Source organism: Melozone crissalis, unplaced genomic scaffold (genome assembly GCF_028551555.1).
Source record: "Melozone crissalis strain CALT ecotype California unplaced genomic scaffold, PUWL_Pcris_2 ptg000253l_1, whole genome shotgun sequence".
NCBI lineage: Eukaryota > Metazoa > Chordata > Aves > Passeriformes > Passerellidae > Melozone > Melozone crissalis.
Window position 1 is genome coordinate 4835 of NW_026536011.1, and position 19504 is coordinate 24338.

General features: G+C 51.9%; 2 protein-coding genes across 2 annotated transcripts in view; one reads left to right on the plus strand and one right to left on the minus strand.

The window, feature by feature from the left end:
- The first annotated feature begins 1785 nt into the window (after window positions 1–1785).
- On the plus strand, window positions 1786–3260 carry TMEM81 (transmembrane protein 81). Its single transcript, XM_054294515.1, has 2 exons — window positions 1786–1896; window positions 2545–3260. The coding sequence occupies exons 1-2, from the start codon at window positions 1833–1835 to the stop codon at window positions 3258–3260; spliced, it is 780 nt and encodes a 259-aa protein (XP_054150490.1). The 5' UTR covers window positions 1786–1832.
- A 2604-nt stretch (window positions 3261–5864) lies between these two features.
- CNTN2 (contactin 2) overlaps window positions 5865–19504 on the minus strand; it is a 29224-nt gene continuing 15584 nt past the window's right edge. The window contains exons 5-23 of the mRNA XM_054294514.1: window positions 19282–19377; window positions 18609–18818; window positions 17919–18018; window positions 17502–17677; window positions 16263–16399; window positions 15659–15788; window positions 14644–14794; window positions 14256–14383; window positions 13770–13945; window positions 12744–12864; window positions 12263–12421; window positions 11996–12145; window positions 11436–11506; window positions 10591–10825; window positions 9760–9875; window positions 8561–8747; window positions 8271–8383; window positions 8017–8185; window positions 5865–7307 (exon numbers count right to left, since the gene is read on the minus strand). Of these exons, the coding sequence (XP_054150489.1) occupies window positions 7198–7307; window positions 8017–8185; window positions 8271–8383; window positions 8561–8747; window positions 9760–9875; window positions 10591–10825; window positions 11436–11506; window positions 11996–12145; window positions 12263–12421; window positions 12744–12864; window positions 13770–13945; window positions 14256–14383; window positions 14644–14794; window positions 15659–15788; window positions 16263–16399; window positions 17502–17677; window positions 17919–18018; window positions 18609–18818; window positions 19282–19377 (2735 nt within the window). The 3' untranslated portion in view covers window positions 5865–7197. The remainder of the gene's footprint in view (window positions 7308–8016; window positions 8186–8270; window positions 8384–8560; window positions 8748–9759; window positions 9876–10590; window positions 10826–11435; window positions 11507–11995; window positions 12146–12262; window positions 12422–12743; window positions 12865–13769; window positions 13946–14255; window positions 14384–14643; window positions 14795–15658; window positions 15789–16262; window positions 16400–17501; window positions 17678–17918; window positions 18019–18608; window positions 18819–19281; window positions 19378–19504) is intronic.

Here is a 19504-nt window from a genome sequence, read left to right on the forward strand (position 1 = left end):
CGTGTTTGGGGTTTTTAGGGTATTTTTTTGTTGGTTTTAGTGAAGGGAAAGGAGTAAAACCAAACCCTGAGTGCTCAGGGAATGGAATTCCTGACCAGGGAATGTCCCAGGCCAGGCTGGACGAGGTTTGGAGCACCCTGGGATGGTGGAATGGGTGGGATTTGAGGTCCCTTCCCACCCAAAGCAGTCTGGAATTCCCAGATCCCTGAGTGCTCTCGGAGCTGGGAGTGGATGGCAGCCCCAGGGGGGATTGAGGGTGGAAAATCCTCCTGGAGCTTTGGGAATTCCTCAGTTCAGTTTGAGGAGTGTGAGGAAGGGAAATAGATCCGGATGTTCATTACAAGCAGAGGAACTCAGCAAACCCAAATCCCTGTGGGAATCCAGGGGTGCCCATCAGGACGCTGTGATTATGGGATGCCTTTTCCATAAAACTGTGGTCAGAGACTATGGAGAACAGGATTCCATAGAACTAGGGGCAGTTCCTCCATCAAAAAATGGATTTTCCAGGGAAGAACACTTCACCAGTGCATGACTTGTTTCCATAGAACTGTGGGGAGTTCCTCCATCAAAAAATGGATTTTCCAGGGAAGAAGAACACTTCAGCAGTGCATGATTTGTTTCCATAGAACTGTGGGGAGTTCCTCCATCAAAAAATGGATTTTCCAGGGAAGAAGAACACTTCACCAGTGCATGATTTGTTTCCATAGAACTGTGGGGAGTTCCTCCATCAAAAAATGGATTTTCCAGGGAAGAAGAACACTTCACCAGTGCATGATTTGTTTCCATAGAACTGTGGGGAGTTCCTCCATCAAAAAATGGATTTTCCAGGGAAGAACACTTCACCAGTGCATGATTTTTTTGGGATGCTTGAGCACCTCATGATCCTACCTGAATCTCCTCTCCGAGCGTTTTCCTGGGATGGCAGCGTGAGAATGATTCTTGTGGATCCATCAGGGGAGATTTGGGGTTGGATCCCTCAGGAATGAGGGCTCTGAGAGCTCTCCCAAATCCTGTGGCTCCTTCCAAGGTTGGGAACTTCATCCAGAGCCTCCCCTGGAGCTTCTGAAGGCCCCAGGATTTGCTGGACCTTCCTGAGGGTTCTTCCTTGGAATGTTTGGGGCTGTTGTGCCCCGTCTGTGACATCAGAGCTGCTCCCATGGGAACAGCTCCAGGGCCTGGTGTGGACACGGAGTGACCGGAGCCCACCAGGCTCAGACCACCCTGGATTCCTATGGATCAGCCCCAGTAGAGGTTGGAATGTTGGGGTTGGATTTGGGGAGTGCTCCACACTGGGATATGTTTGTATAAGTGAGGATTGGACAGGGCCTCCATGAGGAATTGGGATTTTGGGATTTCCTCCATTATTTGGGAGATTCCAGCAGTAATTCCTGCTGGAAATTCGGAGTTTGGTGGGGAAAATGAAACTGGAGCTGCTCCTTTTCCAGTGGGAATCCATCCAAAATGAAACCCATCAAAAATAATGATAGGAGTCTTACAGAGAGGAGAGAATTTCACTCCGAAATTGCCGAACACACCCAAAACTGATGGAATTTGGGCAGAGTTGGGTTGGATCCAGTGGATCAGAACATCCTCCTGTCCTGTTCAAAGAGCATTCCCGATGGAATTCCTGGAATTCCCGCCCTGGTGGATCCAATAACACCTTGCTGTGTCTTTTTTTAGTTGTGCCTCCAGCTCCACATCCGGGAGGATTTTCCCAGGTGGAAGGATTAGATCTGGTGGGATGTTAGAGACATCCCGAAGGACCTGGAAGATTCATGGAATGATTCCAGGGGGTTTGGAGTGCTGAACCCAGACACAGAAGCACCTGGGAGATGGAGCAGAGCCCCATCGTGGTGATCCTGCTGTGTGCCCTGTGCATTCCAGCGGCGCTTCCCTTGGAACTGGGAATGGAGCTTCCCATGGAACCGGGGATGGAGATTCCCTTGGAAATGGGCTTGGAGCTTCCCTTGGGGTCAGGATCAAAGCGTTCCTCGGGATCAGGATCAGAGCCTCCCTTGGGATTGCACTCAAAGCTTCCCTCGGGATCGGGATCAGAGCTTCCATTGAGATTGTACTCGAAGCTTCCCTTGATATTGTACTCAAAGCTTCCCTCGGGATCGGGATCGAAGCTTCCCTCGGGATCGGGATCAGAGCTTCCCTCGGGAGTAGGATCTGAGCTCCCCTTGGAACCAGACTCAGAGCTTCCCTCGGGATTGGAGCTTCCCTCGGGATCAAGATCAGAGCTTCCCTCAGGAGCGGGATTGGAGCTTCCCTTGGAACCAGGCTCAGAATTGTCCTCGGAACCAGGATTGGGGTCCGATCTTCCCTTGGAACCGGGCTCGGAACTGGAATTGGGATCGGATCTTCCCTTGGTACCGGGGTCTGAGTTTCCCTCAGAAGCGAGATCAGGCTCAGAGCTTCCCTCAGAACCAGGCTCAGAGCCTCCCTCGAGATCGGAGCTTCCCTCGGAAGCGAGATCGGGATCGGGATCAGCGCTTCCCTCGGAGCCTCCCTCAGAACCAGCATTGGACGTGACTCTCCCGCCGGGCGTGGGGTCCATCCCGCTGGGGCTGAAGCCCATGGTGCTGGTGAACTCCACGCCCTGCAGCGTCACCTGCGGGCTGGGCGTGAAGCAGGAGCAGCTGTGCGAGGTCAGCCCGGCCGGGGAGCACCGCAACTGCTCCCTGGTGCGCTCGCGCTGCCTCAGCGATTGGATCTGCGGCCTGCAGCACCTCAGCGTTCCCGAGGGAAAGCCCCTCCAGCTCACCTGCCTCTCCCGGGACGCCGCCAGCCTGGAGGGACCCAATTTCGGCTACACCTGGAAGTTCGCCCGTGGGCTCATCACCACCAACGACCTCCTGTTCCATCCCTTCAGCAATCCCAGCCGTTCCCTGAGCTTCTCGCCGGTGCTGGAGTCGCATTCCGGCACCTACCGCTGCGACGTGCAGGTGCTGAGCTCCTTCCAGCTCGTCAAGAGGATCTACTTCGGCCTCAGGGTGATCCCCAGGGATCTGGTGAACCTGGACTTCGAGAAATCCCTGACTTGGGAGCAGCAGCTGGCGGCCAAAGGGTTGGAAGTGCCGGAAAACGCCACGGGCCCCTGGGAGCGGCGGGAGCGTTTTTGGGAGAAGCAGTGGTTTTCCGAGGTCGTGCTGGGAATTGGGAGTGGGGTGATCATGGGGACCGTGTTCGGCCTCGGGCTCTGCTGCCTGGGCAGGGTTTGCGGGAAAAGAGCAGCACGAGAAATGAACGGAGATTGATGCAATTCCCTGGCGTTGGCTCTTTGTTAGGATCAGGAATTTGGGGTGGGAGTCTTGGGATCGTCCATTGTTGGATCCTCCCCTTCCAACTCAGGGTGTTCCATGGATTGATCAATATTATTGAATATTTTTGGCTACTTTGGAGCCTGGATTAAGAATTCAGAATGGGATTCTCGGGTCATCCACAGCTGGATTTCGGTGACCCTCCCGTTCCAAAATCCACAGTTGGATTTTGGTGATCCTTCCAATTCAGGACGTTCCATGGATCCCATAACTATTTAATGGGATATTTAAAATTTATTTGCAATAATTCAATATTTATTATTGAATATTTTGGCTGCTTTGGAGCCTGGATTAGGAATTCAGGAATTCAGAATGGGATTCCTTGGGTCATCCACAGTTGGATTTTGGTGATCCTCCCCTTCCAACTCAGGATGTTCCATGGATCCTATAATGATTTAATGGTATATTTAGAATTTATTTGCAACAGACACAGCTTATTATTCAATATTTTTGGCTGCTTTGGAGCCTGGATTAAGAATTCTTTGGGATTCTTTGGGTCGTCCACAGTTGGATTTTGGTGATCCTCCCTTTCCAAAATCCACAGTGGGATTTTGGTGATCCTTCCAACTCAGGACGTTCCATGTTTCCCATAGCCATTTGATGGGATATTTGAAATTTATTTGCAAAAACACCATTTATTATTGACTATTTTTGGCTACTTTGGAGCCTGGATTAGGAATTCAGGAATTCAGAATGGGATTCTTTGGGTTGTCCACAGATGGATTTTGGTGATCCTCCCCTTCCAACTCGGGACGTTCCATGGATCCCATAACTATTTAATGATATATTTAGAATTTATTTGCAACAGACACAGTTTATAAATTAATATTTTTGGCCACTTTAGAGCCTGGATTAAGAATTCAGGAATTCAGAATGGGATTCTTTGGGTCATCCACAGTTGGATTTTGGTGATCCGTCCAACTCAGGACGTTCCATGGATCCCATAAGTATTCAATATTTAGATATTTAGAATTTATTTGCAACAGACACAGTTTGTAAATTAATATTTTCAGCCACTTTGGAGCCTGGATTAGGAATTCAGGATGGCATTCTTGGGGTCGTCCACGGTTTTTCTTTTTACCAGAATGACACAAAAATTCTTTGATATCAAAAAACATGGGTATGGAAGGAAATAATTTTATTTATTTGAATGAAAACCAAACCAGGCACTTCCCAGAGCTGATTCCCAGAGGGTTTTTTTCACCTCCTAAACATGGAAAAATTGGGAATGACCCATCACAGCGGGCTGGGAGTTAATGGTCCAGAGCTGCCCCATCTGCAGGAGCCTCTCTGCTCTTTGTCATGGAAATTTCAGTGTCTTGGGCCCAGCTGGGATTCCCAAATCCAGCGGGATGAAAGCTCCAGCTCTGCTGGGGGGGTCAGGGCGGGAGCCAAAAATCTCCTTCATCTTTGGATTGCGGGGTTTTGTAATTTCTGAGGGGAGCCAGATGCTCAGAGCAGGGAAAACGAATCCATAATTGGAGTTTTTATTTGGAGACCGAGGGCTGGGACGGCCACTGGGGTCCAGCTGTCACAAAGGGCCTTTAATGGGTTTTTTTTTTAGGGTTCTCTTTGATTTTTGAAGGGATATTAAGGATTGGGGGATGTTTATCATAATAGGGGAAGGAAGGGAGAAGGAAGGAAAAAGGAATAGCAGAGGTTGGTGCAAGAAGGAAAGTAAAACCCCTTTTTATCCCTCCTTTTTCCCCTCTCTCCCTGCAAAACAATCTTTTCTTCATCGCTGCCCATGAATTCCCACCATAAAGGGCAGAAATTTAGGAAAAATTGTCTCTGTCTGCTCTGAACTCTGGGACCTTTGGGATCACCAGAGGCTGGGGCTGGCCAGGGCTCCTTCCTTCTCTCTATCCTTCAAACTTTCCTCTCTCCATCTTTCCTTCCCTTTCTCCACCTTCCTTCATCCTTCCCTCTCTCCATCCTTCAAACTTCCCTCTCTCCATCCTTCACTCCATCCTTCCCATCCTTCACTCCATCCTTCCCTCTCTGTATCCTTCAAACTTCCCTCTCTACATCCATCCTTCATTTTTCCTTCTCTCCATCATTCCTTCATCCTTCCCTCTCTCCATCCTCCCTCCAAAACCCCCGAATTCCACTTCTCTCCCTGGCTCTGCACACCTTTAACCCCTGGGCTGTATTTTAGGAAGCTCTGAGAGGTTTTAAGGAGCATTCCAAGCCAAAAATGCAGATTTTTGTCATTTCCCAAGGTCCAGATGCCGGATTTGGAGGTGCAGATCCCTCCCCGTGGCTCTCCCAACCCTGGATTAATGGAATGGCAGAAGGAGCTGCCCAAAACAGGGCTTAACAAAGCCTGAGCTGCCCTCTCTGTCTGGAGAGGGATTTCCCTGCCACCACCTGGGCTAAAAATTGGCATTTAAAGGGAAAACTGCACATCAGGGCCCAGCCAGGAAATTCCAGGGTTGGGATTGCCCAGGCTGGCACAGTTTTCTCTTGGATTGAGGGATCACAGCCAGGGCAAATCCCTAAAACCCCCCTTGGGATGGAACCAGCAGCAACACCAAGCAATTCTCGTTAACTTTGGTCAACTGCTTTACTGGGAGACAGAGATTTCAACAGGCAACATCGATTCCCAGCCAGTCCTGTGGGTGCTCAGCTCAGCATTCCTGCTTTTCCCAGCCTCTGGAGTGGAGGGGGCTCCTCAGCATCCCAGAACTTCCTTGGGATGTCCGGCAGCCGTCGGAGCTGGAATCCAGAGCCTCTCCCTGGCTGGATCTCAGCCTTTACAGTCCCAATCCGAGCCTGGAATTTTGGCTGGGTGAATTCTCAGTGCAGGGAGATGAATCCGAGTCCAAATTTTCCTTCTTGTCCCAGTGGTGGCTTCCTGGAGTCTCCCATTCCTGTTTTAATTTTGTCATTTTTTTAAAAATTGCTTCTTTAAGCCCCTCTGAAATTGGATTTGTTGACACCTCTGTTTTTAGGCAGAGCTGGCCCAAATTAAGGATTCTGGGAAAGGTTCCCTTTTTCCCAAAGAGGCAAACAGGGTGACAAATCCACCCCAAAAGCACGTGGGATATGGGAAAACACAGAATTTGCACCTCACAGCTGAGACAAGCACCAGGCTGGGGCTGCAAGTGAACACCAGAGTAGTAAAAAAAGCTTTTCAGGCTGGGGCAGAGCTCGTCCCTCCCGTGGGTTTGTCTCCTTGGGCTGGTTCCTGCAGGATTTGGTTCTTTTTTGTGGGAAAAGGGATCAATCCTGTCCCACAAATGCTCCGAGCTGGCTGTGGTGGGATGGGTGTGGAACATGCTGCTCCCTGAACTCCTCAGTCCCCGTCCCCCCACGGAATTCACTGTACAGAGTTAAAAAAAAAAAGTCAAATTTAGCAGTCTGGTTATCTCTTACATGGCTTCAATAAGGCAGAAAACCTATGGATACAGTGAGGGCGGGGGCAGCTGGCTGCAGAATTCCCGGAGAATTCCTCGTTTTCTTCATTTTCCTTAAAAAACATTTAATCAGTTAAAGAGACCCATGTCTTGTACGAAAGCTTTTGTTCCTCAAAACCAAAAAAAAGAAAAGCTGTTTTTAATTTCTTCCTCCCTTCCAACCACGTGGTCCAATCTTCCAATCCTCTCCCCGCGGTGCTGCCCCGAAGTGGGATTTGTGTTGTTCCCATGGGATTGGTGGTGTTCCCACAGGATTTGGTGTTGTTCCCACAGGATTTGGTGCTGTTCCCATGGAATTTGGTGTTGTTCCCACAGGATTTGCGTTGTTCCCATGGGATTTGCATTGTTCCCATGGGATTGATATTGTTCCCATAGGATTTGGTGTTGTTCCCATGGGATTTGGTGTTGTTCCCATGGGATTTGCGTTGTTCCCATGGGGCGGGGAGGAGCCGAGGTCAGAGCTCCAGGGAGCTGATCAGGGCCACCATCAGCAAGGAGTTGGTGGTGACGACCACGACGTGTGGCGCTGGCCTCATCCCCGAGTCCTCCACCATCATGCTCGTCCCTGGAAAAAACAGGGAATAGGGAATTAAGGGAGGTTTTGTGGGGGTTTTTGTGTGTTTGGTGCTGGTGAAACTCCTGGGAGTGCTGGGAGCAGGAATTTGGGGGTGGGCGCTGGGAATTTGCCCCTGGATTTAGGGAATTCGATGGAGCTGCGGCCCCACAGAAATGGGGTTTCACTCTTGGTGGAAAACTTAAATGGTTTTTAGGTCGTAACTCTTGGGAAGTTGGGAGTTGTGGGGTCTGGAGGCTGCAGATCCTAAAGCTGGGTCAGGAACTCAACTCCTAAAGTTGAGTTTAGGAAGAGGAGTGGGGAGAAGGAGAAGAGTCAGGAATTCCTATGAGTGAACACCACAAGGGAACCCAAGGCTGATTCCAGGAAAAAGCAAAATGACCAATTCCAGGGTTTGAACCTAAAACCCTGTGGGAGGACGTTCCCCCAATGGCCCTGGAAGGGGGAGTGGGTGTGGTCAGTGGAGTGGGTGTGGTCAATGCTATGGGTGTGGCTAGTAGAGTGGGTGTGGTCAATGGAGTGGGTGTGGTCAGAGTGGTAGGTGTTGACCAGAGGAGAACGTGGATATGGGTGTGGTCAGAGGAGTGGGTGCGGTCAGTTGAATGGGTGTGGTCTGGGTGGGTGTGGTCAGTTGAATGGGTGTGGTCAGTTGAAGGGGGTGTGGTCAGCAGGGTGGGTGTGGCCAGAGGAGCACAAGTACCGCTGTTCCTGAGGATGTGAACTTCTGCTGGAGTCCCGTCCCCGCCGGGCCCGGTGACCCTGATCTGGACGAAGGCGTGAGTGAAATCCTCAGGGATGGGGATGTCGATCTGGCTCTTGCTGGCCAAGTACAGGGTGGGGGCCGAGTGGGAATCCTGCCTGTAGAGCATCTGTGGGAACAGGGATTGCTGAGCTCCCATTCCCTGTGACTTCCTTGGATCACCTCCAGGAGAACCCCAGCCTCGCTGGCCTCACCTTGTACCCCGTCACCGCCGACTCGTCTGCCTTGGCCACCACGGGGTCCCACTTGATGCTGACCGTGGAGCCGGAAAAGGTCCAGGAGATGTTCCCAGGTGGCCTTTTTGGTGCTGAGGGATGCAAAACCAGACAGGATTGGGTAAATCAGGGAGGGAGGAGGAGAAGGCTGTGCTGGTCCCAGCCATCCCCTGAGCTGTCACCACTGTGGGGCGTTCAGGGGACCAAGATCAAAGTTTGGGTGATTTTGGGGGATCCTGTGGAAGGTGGAGGGGTCAGGGCTCACTCACGAGGTCTCGTGGTGGTGACGTTGGTGGCAGGGCTTGGGGGGCCGGTCCCTGCTCGGTTGTAGGCTCGCACTGACACGTGGTAATCAGTGTTGGGGTTCAGGCCGGTGACATGGGCCGATGTCACCAGCCCCGCTGTCCTCACTCTGTCAGCCGCCTCCTCCTTGTCCCCGTCCTTCCAGTACCGGATCTTTGTGGAAAAGGACGGGATTTAGGAAGGAGAGATCTGCAAATCCCAAATCAGCCCGCCCTGAAGGGCCTTTGGGTGTTTGTTTCTGTGTGTTTTGCTTTGTGTGTGCCCAGGAATGAGGCCACGGTGAAGCCATTTATTATAATGAACAATAGTTTCTGAGAAATAAAAGAATTAAAAGACACTTAAAAGTATATCAAGGGAATCGCAGAAGTTAATAAATAACCTAAAATACACTATTAGGAAGAACTTTGATCAGATATCTAGATAAGTTAATAAATAACCTAAAATACGCTGTTAGGGAGAACTTTGATCAGATATCTAGATAAGTTAATAAATAATCTAAAATACACTCACAGAAGAAACTTTGGAATTAGAATGTTTGGAGAAGCAGAAGTGGAAGCCAATAAGTTAAAGTGACCTGTTGGCTTCCACTTCTGCTTCTTCAAATATTCTGCCAAGCCGTTAGAATCAAGCCAAGTACAACAGTAACTTCAGCCAAGCCATGGAAAAACATGCCAAGGATAACAGGAAGATGTCCAAATTAGGAAAAGCTTAAAATTTAACTAAGGAAGACCAAGAATTCCCGGAAGACTCCGCCTATACTCCTGCCTGCCTATGAATATGCATGTAATAAATGCTGTAATCCTTGTTTAAAATTGTATAAAAACCTGCTTTTGCTGTACATAACTTAGAAATCCATTTAGTGATTTCTCCAATGCGTTGCCAATAAATACCTCCTGCCTATAGGCCTTAAATCCAGTCTCTGGGCAGCTTATTATTGCCTTTTGGGGCAAAATTCAGCATCAACAGCCTCCCGGAAAAGGCAGGCAGGAAAAATGGGATGATTCCCTTTAATCTCTCCTGAGAGAGCAGTGCCAGCTCCATTAGAACCACGTGGTGTGAGAATTATCCCCCAACCTCTGGAATCAAAACGCTGTTTCCTTTCACCTCACATAACCCGGGGGAATTTTCCTTGCTGGTGTCTCCCATTCCCATTGGAATCTCCTACCTCGTATCCCAAAAGCACTCCGGTCATTTCCCCCTGCTCCACGGGCTCCCAGGACACATCCATCTCCGAGGACAGGACAGACTTGGCAATGACCCTGTAAGGAGCCGCTTTGGGTTCTGAAAGACAGGAATAAAATCCTTTTCCTGACTTTGGGCCCATCGGGAACAAAAGGTTTTCCCAGAGTGTCATCCCCTGGCAGACAGCTGGTGTAAGGGATTTAGGGACTTAGGGGGACAAGCAGGGCCACAGCTGTGAGCTCTGGGATCCGTGTCTGCCCCGAGGCTGTGGGGCAGCCGGGGCTGGGCTTAGAGGATCCTCGCTCTGGGGTTTGGAGGAGTAGAGGAGCCAAAGGAATGTCTGAGCTCCTGGACGGACACGGATCTGCAAGGGTCTGGCTGGGGAAAGGCATGGGTTGGACAAAACTGGGAATTCTGACTCTGTGCTGTCGTGGAATGGTTTGGGTGGAAGGGACCTTAAGGCTCATCCAGTGGCACCCCTGCCATGGCAGGGACACTCCCCACTGTCCCAGGCTGCTCCAAGCCCCATCCAGCCTGACCTTGGACATTCCCAGGGATTCAGGGGCAGCCACAGCTCCTCTGAGAATTCCATCCCAGTTCCCCACCCTCACAGGGAACAATTCCATCCCAAATCCCATCTATCCCTGCCCTCTAGCAGTGGGAAGCCATTCCCTGTGTCCTGTCCCTCCATCCCTTGTCCCAAATCCCTCTCCAGCTCTCCTGGAGCCCCTCAGGCACTGGAAGGGGCTCTGAGCTCTCCCTGGGGCCTTCTCCTCTCCAGGTGAACACTCCCAGCTCTCCTGCTGCTCTTTACCTTCCTCTGCCGAGTACACGATGGCCGTGAGGCTCTCGGGGCCCTCCCCTTTCCTGTTGTAGGCCCTGATCTTCACCTCGAAGGGGGTGTAGGGCGCGATGCTCTCGTTGCGGTACACGAAGTGCAGCGACTCCGCGTGCGGCACCCGTGCCCTCAGCCAGGCCTGGCTGCCCTTCCTCCGGAAGGACACGATGTACCCAAAGCCCTCCCCGTTCTGGTAGTCGCGCAGCGTTGGCTGGGAAGAGAGAGAGAGCCTTGGTCCATCCAAACTGGGATTGGGCTCATCCAAGCTGGGATGGTGGTGCTGATTTCCCGGAGGAAATGAGTGTTTGGTCTGTCCAAACCAGCCCTTGGCTCAACCCCATGTCCAAACTGGGATGGTGGCACTGATTTCCCAAAGGAAATCTGTGCTTGGTGCCTCCAAACCATCCTTGTTTCCAAACTGGAACACTGGGACTGATTTCCTGAAGGAAATGTGCATTGGTGTATCCAAACCAGCCCTTGGCTCTGCCCTCTGTCCAAACTGGGATGATGATGCTGTTTTCCCAAAGGAAATCTGCACTTGGTCCATCCAAACCAGCCTTTGGCTCAACCCCCTGTCCAAACTGGGACACTGGAACTGATTTCCCAAAGGAAATGTGTGCTTGGTCCATCCAAACCAGCCCTTGGCTCAGCTTTGTGTCCAAACTGGGATGGTGGTGCTGATTTCCTGAAGGAAATCTGCACTGGGTGCATCCAAACCAGCCCTTGGCTCATCCCCATGTCCAAACTGGGATGGCAGCACTGATTTCCCCCCAGAAACGCCACGTGGTTGCACCTTGGTGCTTTCCCTGTTCCCAACTCACCGTCCAGGTGATGATGAGCTCGTTGGGAGCCCCTCCGCCTCCGCCGAGCCCGGACGGTGCCACCGTCGGTGCTGTGAGGTCCCCAAAATAAAGCAGAGTTTGGGTTAAGGAGGTGGGAGCGATGGAGAGGGGCACAAACACGGTGTGACACTGGATGGGACAGTTCCCAGGAAAGGACTGGGCTCTGTGGAATTCCAGCTTGTGCCTGACCAGGGGATTTAGGGACAAGGATTTGGTGTCCTCAGGGACAAGGATGGAGCTCAAAAGCAGGGATGTGGAGGGGAGTTTTATTAGGAAGAAGCTGGTTTGCATTTGGTGGATTGGGTGAGGTTCTCCTTCTGTTCTCCCATTCTTTCTGTCCAAGCAGCTGGACATGCAACGAACATTCCCAGCTGGATGTAGTGCTGGCAAGTGCAGCTCTAACCCTGCTCATCTTTGACACAGAAATGGGCAAAAAGATGGAAAATCCTGTGGTGGCCTCAGCTCTGGGAGCTCTCCAGGAGATGATTCATCCCTTGGAACCATCCCGGGCAGGGACCTGGGGTTGTCTCCACACTCACCTGCTTCCTTGGTGCGGATTTTGCTGGAGGGCAGGCTGGGCTCCCCAATTCCCAGGATGTTGCTGGCCAGGACCCGGAACTCGTAATCCATCCACGGGATGAGGTTCACCACCTGCGCCGTCTCCGCGTTGCCCTCGATGTTTATGGGATCTGTAAAATCCAACAGCACCAGAGGGGAAGGAATAGAGTGAGGAGCAGCATGGAACCAGGACTGGCCGGTGGCCGGTGGCCTCGGTGTGTCACCAGTGCCACTGTGGGGACACTCACTGGTGCGCATCTGCTTCCATTGGTTGGACAGGAGGGTCCGGGCCTCGATGAGGTACCTGGCGATGGGGCTGTGGTTGTCGAAGCCACGGCTCCAGCTCAGCTGGACGCTGGTGTCACCGATGTCCCTCACCACCACCCCTCCGGGTGGGCCTGGAGGTCCTGGGGATGTGGAGAATGTGTCACTGACTTGGAAAATCTGGAGGTTTGTCACTCTGTGCATTGTGCAAGTCCTAAATTCACATTGGGCCTTTCTTTTCTGGAAGCTGGGGAGCTTCACCGCCAGCTTTAGCCTCTAGAAAAGCTCCTCAGCTTGGTTGGAAAGGTTGGAAAAGACCTCCAAGATGATCAAACCCAAGTTTTAGGTGAAAATAAAACCCACTGGGCCTTATAATGGAATTATAGGGTGTGAGGTGGTTACAGAGTAGCTGACGGCATCGGCCGTGTCATTGCCAGGAGCAGGGAACACTCCCACAGGAATTACCTCTGACAGTGAGCATGGCTGACTCGGACGCGCTGTCCACCACGGTCTGGGCCGTGCAGGTGTAACGCCCTGAGTGCCGCAGCTGCGCGTTGGAGATGCTGAGGTCCCCGATGGCCTCCTTCTGCAGGGCAACGGGACAACACGGTGGGGACAGCACCAGAAGGTGACCAGTCACGGGACAGAATCCAGTGTGGGGTGGGTTTGGGGGGGTGGGTGGTGGTGGAGGTGGAGAGGAGGGAGATGGGAAAAGATTCCCCCAGGGGTATGGAGCTGGATGGATCCTGGATGGATCCAGTGCTGGCCAAGGCTGAGGCTGTGCTGGGTCTCTTTGGCTTGGGATGGTGATCAATGAGTGATCAATGGGTGACCATTGAGTGACTGCTGGGCAATCGCTGAGCGATCATTTAGTGATGGTTGAGTGAACATTGAGCGATCATTGGGTGATCTTTGAGTGACCAATGAATGATCAATGAGTGATCATTGAGTGACCATTAAATGATCACTGATTGATTGTTGAGTGATCATTGATTGATCATTGAGTGATGAAATGAGTGGTCATTGATGATCAGTGAGTGATCATTAAGTGATCATTGGCTGAACATTGAATGAACATTAAGTGATCATTGAATGTTGAGTGATCACGGATTGATCATTGAGTGATCAATGAGTGGTCATTGATCCATCATTGAGGGATCACTGGGTGATCTCTGCCTCCCTTCATCCACAGGCCTTTCCCTTTCTCCTCCAGTTTAGGAGGGGAATGACCATGGAATCATGGAATGGCTTGAATTGGGAAGGATCTTGAAGCCCATCCTCTTCTACCCCAGCCATGGCCAGCGACACCCTCCACTATCCCAGGTTGCTCCAAGCCCCATGCAACCTGGCCTTGGACACTTCCGCATGTGGAATTCACAACCACTCTGGGCAAAGTGACGGAGCAGCTTTGGTGGGCACAAACATGCAATCAACAAGTGTGGAATTCATTTTCCACCCTTTTGGATGGTCCGGAATTCCCTCTGGACTCACCGCGCTGGCTCGCCGGTAGTGCCCCTCAGACTTGTCAAAGTCGATAGGGAAATCATCCAGGGACCAGGTGAAGGTGAGGTCCATGGTGGGGTCGTGGGACGCGTGGCACTGCAGGGTGAGGTTCTCGCCCACGTTGATGTCGGCGCTCGATGGTGCCAGCGTGATCTTGGTGGCATCTGCAGGGAATGAGCGGGAAGGGCCGTTAGCAGTCAATGTCCTCATCCCAGCATCCAAACCATTCCTTTCAGCTCCTCATCCCACTCCAACAGCTGGAGCTTCACAGGAGAAAGAGGAGGGACTAGGAAATGGAAACGCTTTGCTCCAGAGCTGTTTGTTGGCGGGTCAGGCAGAAGTTTTGCTGTTCCACCTGAAATCACTTTGATTCCCTGATTATTCTGGTTTTTGCTAGTGTAAGGAAAGGAGAAACATCACATCATTCATTCTTGGCTGTTTCTTGCTTGATTGACCCCAAATGATCATCCCTACCTCGGACAGAGAGGATTCCAGTGCTGTTGGCTTTGCCCATGAAGTTCTCAGCAAAGCAGGTGTATTTTCCCTCATCGGATTTGCTGATGTTCTGCAGGATGAGGGTCCCGTCCGCCGTAATTGTCACCCTGCAAAGGAGGAGGAGCCACACAAAGAAATGTTAAAATGCTCACTGGACATTTGGGAATTTCCACTGATTTTGGAGAAACTGGGGACAAAATCAGGTGGAAAAAAAATCATGTAGGAGTTTGCTAAAGAAGAAATTAGAGGAATAAAAAAATTCAGGGAGCCAGCAGCACTTTTGGATCATCGAGTCCAGTCTTCTGTTAAAGAAAATAAAATTATTTCAGCTACGTTTTCTAGGTGGAAGCTGACTCTGTGCTGCTACCTGCTGCTGTTGACCAGGAGTTCTGTCCCTTTGGTCCAGAGCACGGTGGCTTTTGGTGCTGCTCGTGGCTGGCACGGGATGATGACCTTCCCACTGCGGGCTGCCGGGATCAGGCGCTTCACCGGGTTTAGTCTAAAATCTGGAGCTAAGGCTACAGGGATAAAAAGAGAGGATTAAGGCACGATTAGAAACGCTGCCCTGGGGGGAATTTCAGCACCGTGCGAGTGGGAATTGATTTGTTTGTTGGATGGCTCGGTAAGAGAAGCGAGGCAGAGTCTGGAGAGCGGGATAAGGGAGGAATTCCTCGGCTGCCAAGGGTGGATCCTGATGCCTGCCAGGCAGGAATTATGTGGCACACGAGTGGGACGGAGCGATGGGAATGACCCTAACAAGTGCAAGGTCTTTGAGAGACACAACAACAGCTGCTTTGGAACATGTCGAGGATAATCTCTTCAATATCCTGACCAGCGCAGACATCCAGCTTGCCTGAAACTCCTCCTGGAATTGCAGATGGAATCGGGATTTACCTGTTGGCCTTGGTGTGTTAATGTTGAGCAGTTGGTGCTTAGGGCCTTTAATTTATCTTTGGCATCTCCACGAGGAGATAAACTTTTGGACTAATGTGGAACAAGTTTGGCAGCAGTTCAGCTCCAGTTACCATCCATCAAACCAGGTGGAATGGAGGCTGAATTCTTTTTTTTTGACCTCTTTCCTCCAAAAAAGAGGAATTTGTAATGGAAGAGAGGTTGTAGTGCTGCTGCTGGGTGTCCTGGCCACTTCCTGCAGCTAAACAAATTTTTTGTCGACTTTGACACAGAATTTACACAGGATTTAGAATTTCAAGGCTTGCACAATGTCTTGTTGAACCAGCAGCCATTTCAGTGGTGAGCGGAGCAGTTTTTGCCCGCTCTTATCTCGCTGCGATATCACAATGTCAGGATCACATCAGGATATTAGGAAGAGATTTTTTTCAGTGTGCCATTGGAACCCAGAGCTCTGGGAAAGGAGGAATTACCTTGCACTGTTAATTCAGCACTTGCATAAACTGTGCCATGCTTGTTCTCAGCCACACACTGATACATGCCAGAGTCCTCCAGGACTAGCTTGGAAAATCTCAGCTCTCCACCGCTCACTTCGATGCGGTTCTGTGCAAACAAGAGGATGAACCCATTAGATGAGAAAACCAAAAAAAATAAAAATGGAACTCAGTCCTCGGCTGGGTCGGGGTTGAGTTTCGTCACAGACTCCCTGGGGTGGCCTGGTTTTCCATGGGGGGAAAACTCAGGAATTGTTTTTATGTCTGTGCGCTCACTCCCCCGCGTCGCCGTGCTCTGCTTGCCGAGACACCTGAGCAGCAGCGTGCAGGTGACACCAGGACAGGCACGAGGGGCTGTTTGTCCTCCCTGCTGGCCGGCTGTGAGTCCCTGCAGCTGCACGAAGCAATGGCTGGGATGGCAGCGCCGGGAGAGGGGATTCGGGGATCGTGCCGTCGCTTCGCAGCCCGATGGGGGCACATGGAGGAGGGATGCGGGGTGAGAACCGGGGTGGGGATGCAGGAGCGAGGCAGGAGGAGGGGCTGGGGCTGGAGGAGCCGGGTCAGAGCTGGCTGGGGGGGGTACCTGGGACGTCAGGGGCTGCCCATCCCGCAACCACCGCACCGTGGGCCGGGGCTTGCCCGAGGCCACGCAGCTCCAGCGCAGGTCGGAGCCGATGTCGGCCTCGGTGTCCGAGATCACGTCCAGCCAGTCGGGCTGGGCTGCAGGGGACAAGAGAGAGAGGGCAGAGCCAAAGAGCTCAGCTGAGAGGTGGCGGTGCCAGGCTGGCAGAAGGATGTCCCGGTGCCAGCGCTGCCGGCACAGTCGTTGGCACAGCGGGATCTGCCACGGGAACCGCCCCGGCCTTTTGTGCAGTGAGAGGCACAGCCGGGTCCTGCTGTGCAAGATCAGGGCAGAGGCCAGGGCTGAGGAATTGGTTTCTCTTCTTAAGAGTAAATTCGGCCATTCCTGAACCATCAAATCATGGAATGGTTTGGGTTGGAAAGGAACTTCAAGATCCCCCAGTGCCATGGGCAGGAACACCTTCCACCATCCCAGCTTGCTCCAAATCCTGTCCAACCTGGCCTGGAACACTTCCAGGGATGGGGAAGCCACAGCCCTTGTGTCACCATCCCCATCCACCCTGTGGGCCTCACTCTCTGACAGTAAAGAATTTCTTTATGATATCTCCTCTAAATCCTCCATCTCTCAGCTTCAGGCCACTCCTGAACTTCAGGAAAAACTGGGATCAGGATGAGGTAACCAGCTTAAGTTTTTAAATTTGACTAGATCTGCTCAACAGCTCGGAGCGTTACCCCTGGTGGGAGATCCTCAGGCTTGGAGAGGATCTTGAGCGCGAGCCAAGTTTGATTTTTAGCACTCTCCTTCCTTCCCTGGTTCCCTGATGTTTGCAGTGATGATTTTAGAGCCTGTTAAGAGCTCTCTCTCTCTCTCTCTCTCCTTGCCTCAGCCCAAATGTGCCCACCAAGGAAAGGTTTCCCTGATCCCTGCAGGTCTTGGTTGGGGCTTTGCAACACCTTTAATTAGGGCTGGGAAGGGGCAGGATTAAAGGGGGTGGTTTTAGACCCAAAGCCTTGGACCATTGCCTGAGGCACCTTGGGAAGTTAAAATGTGTTCTCTGGGTGAAGGACACATTTTTGGATATGTCCTCTTGGATAAGGGACAAGTTTGGTGCATCCCCTTGGATAAGGGACATGTTTGGGTGTGTCCCCTTGGATAAGGGATGAGTTTGGATGTGTCCCCTTAGATAAAAGATGTGTTTAGGTGTGTCCCTTGAATAAGGGATGAGTTTGGATGCGTTACCGTGGATGATGATGCGGCCCTGGTGGGTGTCCCTCCCTTTGGCGTTTTCCGCCTCGCACTCGTACGTCCCCTCATCCTCAAATCCAGCCTGCTGGATCTGCAGCAGGGGCTCGCTGCCGATCCACTTGGAGGACTGCGGCCCATCCAGCTTCCTCCACTTGATCCGGGGCACGGGGCTGCGGAAAAGCCAAGCTGGTGAACCTGGGCTGAGCTCAATCCCCATGTGGCCACCCTCATCCTATCCCACCGGGCCTTGGCTTTGTCCAGCTCCTCCCTTTTCCCATTTCCCTCCATCTCTGGTCTTCCATTGGAGGTGTGGAAGTTCTGCCCATCCCATCCCAATCCTGATCCCAATCCCAATCCTGATCCCGATCCCAATCCTGATCTCAATCCCAATCCACGTGGAGCTGCACTCACTTTCCAAAGGCGAAGCACTCCAGGGTCACCACCTGCCCGGTCAGAGCGTAGGTGTCCGCAGGGAACCTGGCCTTGATGCTGGGTGGGAACTGCCTGGCATCTGCCATGGGGAAAACACCGCTCAGGGGACCTGGGTGACACCAAAATGCCACCCAGAGGTTGTCAAAGGGCAGAGGGAGCCATGAGGTGACTTCCCAACCCGTTTGGGTGAGGGGACAGAAGTTTCATTTTCTTTTTCAGACAGCTCTTGCTGAAGTCTCTAAAAATCTTTTATAACATCTCAGGGCTCCATAATTCCTGAGAATTCTGGATTCCCCGGGATCCTGGAATGGTTTGGGTTGGAAGGTCCTTAAGGCCCATCCAGTCCCACCCATGCCATGGACAGTGACACTTTCCACTGTCCCAGGTTGCTCCAATCCATGTCCATGCAGGCCTTCCTCCTGTTTAATTCCCTTTTCCCTGTACCAGAACTTTCCTTTAAAAATAGAGAAACCCCACAGATGGAGTGGAAACAGGGAATCTTGGAGAGAGAGCTGCTTCCCTCCCATCCCAGCCCATCCATATTTTTGAAGCTCTTAAGAGAGGTTGGAAGATGACTTGGGCACTGTCCCCAAATGCTTTGTGGGGTTTTGTTAATTCAGATTTTTCCCATAAGAATTGGCATTTTTGGGACAACCCAAGAGCACTGACCCTCTGCAGCCAGGCTGAGGCGGGAGAACTTGCTGAAGACGCTCTTGGTGATGAAGTCCATGTGACTCGTGGCAAAGCAGGAGTAGTTGCCCAGGTCTGAGGCCTCCGTCTTGGCAATGTAGAGGTTGCCCGTGGTCTGGGAGATGAAACGTCTCCCGTCGGCCGGGATGAAATTGGGGAACTCATTCAGGAGCCACCGGTAGGATAAACCTGAGGGGAAAAGGAAAGGAATGAAGTGGATTGGTTTGTCGTCCCAGGTGGAATGGACCCAGCAGGATTCCAGGCTGGAATTGGTCTTTCCAAGAGAGGAAAAGGGAATCGACTGCTCCGGTTATTGTGTCCTCCCAGGTGGGATGGATCCAGTGGGATGCCAGGCTGGAATTGGTCTTTCCAAGGGTGGAAAAAGGAATCGACTGCTCTGGTTGTTGTGTCCTCCCAGGTGGGATGGACCCAGCAGGATTCCCTTCTGGAATTGGTCTTTCCATGGGAGGAAAAGGGAATCGACTGCTCTGATTGTTGTGACCTCCCAGGTGGGATGGACCCAGTGGGATTCCCAGCTGGAATTGGCCCTTGCATGGACACACCAAGTCCCACCTCTGAATTAACCTCGAATTTCCTTCCATGGAATTCCCAGAAAATCTGGGAACCCTGTGCTCTGCTGTGTCCCCCTTACCTGGGTAGTGGGGCGGGGGGCTGCAGGTGAACATCACTCCCCACCCCTCGGTGATCTTCACGGGGTCCCGCTCTTCTGCCGAGAATTCCTGCAAAACTGAACAGGCAGAGTGAAACCCGGACAGGAAAACACAGCTGGAGGAACCTCTGAACTTTCTCTGCCCCTCCTTGGGTGGGAGATCCAAAAATATCATTGGTTTTCTCCATAAATCTCCAAATTCTCC

Bases quoted from the DNA above. Each gene is read 5' to 3' on its own strand.
- TMEM81 (XM_054294515.1), top strand. From the start codon at position 1,833: ATGGAGCAGAGCCCCATCGTGGTGATCCTGCTGTGTGCCCTGTGCATT. The intron at 1,897-2,544 runs TGGAACTGGGAA...TGACTCTCCCGC, and splicing joins CATTCCAGCGGCGCTTCCCT to CGGGCGTGGGGTCCATCCCG.